This window comes from Micropterus dolomieu, linkage group LG19 (assembly GCF_021292245.1).
Source record: "Micropterus dolomieu isolate WLL.071019.BEF.003 ecotype Adirondacks linkage group LG19, ASM2129224v1, whole genome shotgun sequence".
NCBI lineage: Eukaryota > Metazoa > Chordata > Actinopteri > Centrarchiformes > Centrarchidae > Micropterus > Micropterus dolomieu.
In genome coordinates, this window is record NC_060168.1 from 16,546,180 (window position 1) to 16,550,291 (window position 4,112).

A 4,112-nucleotide genomic window follows, 5' to 3' on the forward strand; every position below is an offset into this window, starting at 1 on the left:
AGCAGCGCGTTGTATCCAGAGTCTGCGTCTACAGCCCTGATCTTTGCCACAAAGTATCCCGCTTCAGCAGAATAGGGGATGCTCTCACTGTTAACGGAGCCGTGCTCAGAATAGGGCGCGAGGATCGCGGGACTGTTGTCATTCTCATCCAGGATACAAACGTTCACAGTCACGTTGCTACTGAGCGGAGGAACACCAGAGTCTGTGGCCTGAACTTTAAACTGGAACGTTTTTAACTCCTCGTAGTTAAAAGACTGCAGGCTGACTATATCTCCAGTCTCTGAGTTAATGTTTAAAACTGAAGTTATTGGAATATTTTTTGGATAACTATCTAACAATGTGTAAGCCAGCTTTGCATTAGTGTCCGTATCAGGATCAAATGCATTTATTGTATAAATAACAGAGCCGATTGGACTGTTTTCTTTCACATAAACATTAATCACAGGCTCCATAAATCGAGGTGCGTTATCATTAACATCAGAAACGTGAACAGTAATGACCCTGAAACTGGACAGAGGCGGATTTCCTTCATCTGTGGCTGTAACGGTGACATTGTAAAGAGACGTGTTTTCTCTGTCCAGTGGTCCATCTACTACTAATGAATAGTCATTTTTATAGTTGGACTTCAGTTTAAACGGAACAGACCCAATTACCTTACAGTTAGTTACACCGTTGTTTCCTCCATCTTTATCACTCACTGTAACCAAAGCAACTATTGTCCCCAGTTCTGCATCTTCTTTTACCGGGGTCATGAGTGACGTCACCGATATTACTGGGGCATTGTCATTCACATCAATTATCTCTATCAGCAGTTTGGCATGTGCACTACGAGGAGAGGTGCCTTGATCCATAGCTTGAACTCTGACTTCATAAGCAGGCGTCTCTTCGTAATCTAATGTACCCTTCACAGTGATTTCTCCTGTTTCTGCATTTAGATCGAAAATATTTGATGGGTCAATATTTCCTCCTTTGATAAACAAATACAGGATCTTACTGTTCATTCCCTCGTCTAAATCTGTTGCATTTAACTTTATTACCACTGTTCCAGGTGCAGTATTTTCACGCACACGCACTTTATAAAGCGATTTGCTAAAAAATGGTGTATTGTCGTTCGCATCTATTACATTTACATTTATCTGCAATGACCCTGATCTAGCAGGTTTTCCTCCATCTACAGCGGTCAGCACGAGTGTAATAACGGGCTGTTTCTCTCGATCTAAAGCTTTCTGCAGCACTAACTCAGCAGACACACCGTGATCTCCGCTGCTCTGTACATCAAGAGAGAAATGTTCATTTTGGCTCAGCTTGTAAGTCTTCACCGAGTTGCTGCCTATGTCCGCATCCACTGCTATTGGGAGAAAAAATCGCTCCCCCGGTGACAATGATTCTGATATATTGAATAAATGCGAGCGTTCAACGAAAACAGGCGAGTTATCATTTATATCTAAAACATTTACTTCAATTCGATGTGCAGTCATTGGATTGTTTAGAACGGCCTGTAATTTCAAGGAGCATTTTACCGTATTGGGACAAAACTCTTCTCTGTCTATTCTTTCGTCAACAAACATGTTTCCGGTCCGCAAATTCACGTCAAAATATTTCTTCTTGTAACCTGAAACAATTTGTAGATCCCTGTTTCCCAGGTCCTGTAGATTGATGTTCAAATCCTTTGCAATATTCCCCACCACGGTGCCTTTGTTCACCTCCTCGGAGATGGAGTAAGATATCTGAGAGGCAGAGGAGTCACAAAGACAAAGCAGCAAAATGATTTGAATCCAGGCGTTTTCCTTTTGTCGTCGCACATACATCCTTGTTGTCATAAAAGAGCTGAACCCAGTCAAGCGTGAATCCCCAGGAATAGGTGATTCTTTAGATAGCAGCTTGTTATGTTTAAGCTCCAGCCTTTCTCGTCACAAGTCACAACACCATCGAATGCCTACGAGATTTTAATGGCTGATGACGATTTCATTTCCCCTCAGCCATGGAGGAGGAGTTTTAGATAGACAGGAACACTGTAATCTATGGTCTCCAGCGACATCCTGTGGTAAATGATTGGTAAGGCCCACTTTTACTTGGTCAAATAAGTTGCAATACTGTATATTTCTACAGAAATAATTTTCTCATGGGCTACAAATTCAGTTCAACCTCGAACGGTGATTGGCTTATCAAGTACTTACAAGCTCATCAAGTATACACATATTCTTACCAATGTTTGGTATTTAAACATTTAGTTAAATAATCAGAGTGCAACAATCATCCATCGAAGGATATTTCCATAACCAGACGAACACTTAAAAGTTAAAATATTGAAATGAATCCAGAAAAAAATGAAGAGTAAGATACTCATGGAGGTTTAAAACAAAATGAAGTAGTTTAACTAAACACTAATAATAATGACATAAATGTCTACTTGTTGCATGGTATACTGCGTAGAAATCATGTGTTACAGCTACAAGTCTGACTTCAGATCCACAGAGAGAGCCATTTCATAAACCTGTATATCGAAGTTTTTACAGTTCAGTGTTAAAATGGTGTTTGAGAGCAGGGTGGTAGTGAAACCAAAGAGCGGTAAGTTCATCACAATGGCAAGTGCTGTCTCACTAATGAGCAGCGGAGGTCACGTTGCCCTATGCTGTTGAGTTTTTTTCCAGAGGACATAAAGGAGCGGGTTTACGGCACAGTGGCGTTGAAGCCCAAGGTTGTGAAAACTTAGTTTAGAACCATGGTCAGCGATATTTAAAATGATAAAATGGTTATCATGTCAACGTACCTACATGAAAGATTTTCAGAGAATTTCAAACGATTTTCTTTCTACGTCGCTGCATTACCTACTGTGACACAAACGAACAGATGGCTTTTTGAATATATATGTCACTAAGAGGTTATGCAAAATAGTAGCATTAAATACATTTTGTGTGTTGTTTTACACATATAGGTGTAGCTTAAAGACAAGAGCACGCAAAAGGTAAATCCTGACAGGACTATGAGTTGCTACTGCTAGTTGTAATGACGGAGGTTGACCCCTTGACCATTGGTGATTTCCACAAAATACAACTGCTTCTAAGTGTGGTCGTGCGTTCTTAAAAACTTAGATTTGTTGTTTATTAACAAGTGGCAAAGAAGAAGTCACTGTTGTCGCCTTGCTGACACTTTCATTGACTTCATATTCAGCCAAACTAGGATAAAATTTCATAGGCAGGTGGTACTCATAAGAAGTCGAATGATAAAAGCATTAATTACAAAATATATCCTACCTTGTCTTTGTTAGGTAAAGTCTGAGTTCTGGTGAAAGTGTCTCCTCCGTTTATACTGATCAGCTCCGCATCTACAGGCGGAAACGGTGCGGGGAAAACCACTACGTCACTCTTCAGTGTGTCGGAGCTGAAACACACGTCATACTGCTGAGTAGCTTTAGAGTAAGACCAGCTCCCGTCAGGGTGGGTGGTGATCATTGGGGCGCTGTACCTGCTGAAACTGCCGTCTGTCCTGTGGCATTTCACAGCTATTAAACTGATGAGGCTCAGCAGAAAGATCACTGACACCGACACAATGGCGATCAGCAGATACAGGTTCAAATCAGAGAAGCTCTCCTCCTTTATGGGCACATGTCTGAACTGAGTCTGGATGTCAGCTGTGCTTTCAACCACCACCACATCAATAGACACAGTAGATGACAGGGAGGGCTCTCCGTTATCAGAAACCAGCACCACCAAGGGGTGAGTTTTCAGGTCATTGTCACTCATCCTCCTCTTAGTCCTGATCTCCCCGGTGCTGGTTCCGATCCGGAAGAGGTTGTTTCCTTTGGGCTCAGACAGGTGATAAGAAAGCAGCGCGTTGTATCCAGAGTCTGCGTCTACAGCCCTGATCTTTGCCACAAAGTATCCCGCTTCAGCAGAATAGGGGATGCTCTCACTGTTAACGGAGCCGTGCTCAGAATAGGGCGCGAGGATCGCGGGACTGTTGTCATTCTCATCCAGGATACAAACGTTCACAGTCACGTTGCTGCTGAGCGGAGGAACACCAGAGTCTGTGGCCTGAACTTTGAACTGGAACGTCTTTAACTCCTCGTAGTTAAAAGACTGCAGGCTGACTATATCTCCAGTCTCTGAGTT

At 42.3% G+C, this 4,112-nt stretch overlaps 2 protein-coding genes and 1 pseudogene across 2 annotated transcripts in view; all 3 read right to left on the reverse strand.

Moving 5' to 3' along the window:
* The window catches only part of LOC123957484, a 5,707-nt pseudogene extending 3,899 nt beyond the window's left edge, over positions 1-1,808 (reverse strand).
* LOC123957469 (protocadherin alpha-C2-like) overlaps positions 1-4,112 on the reverse strand; it is a 57,040-nt gene that overhangs the window by 47,364 nt on the left and 5,564 nt on the right. The window lies entirely within an intron of this gene.
* Positions 3,237-4,112, reverse strand: part of LOC123958109 (protocadherin alpha-3-like) — a 2,796-nt gene continuing 1,920 nt past the window's right edge. Inside the window, exon 2 of the mRNA XM_046031325.1 lies at positions 3,237-4,034. Within this exon, the coding sequence (XP_045887281.1) occupies positions 3,237-4,034 (798 nt within the window). The remainder of the gene's footprint in view (positions 4,035-4,112) is intronic.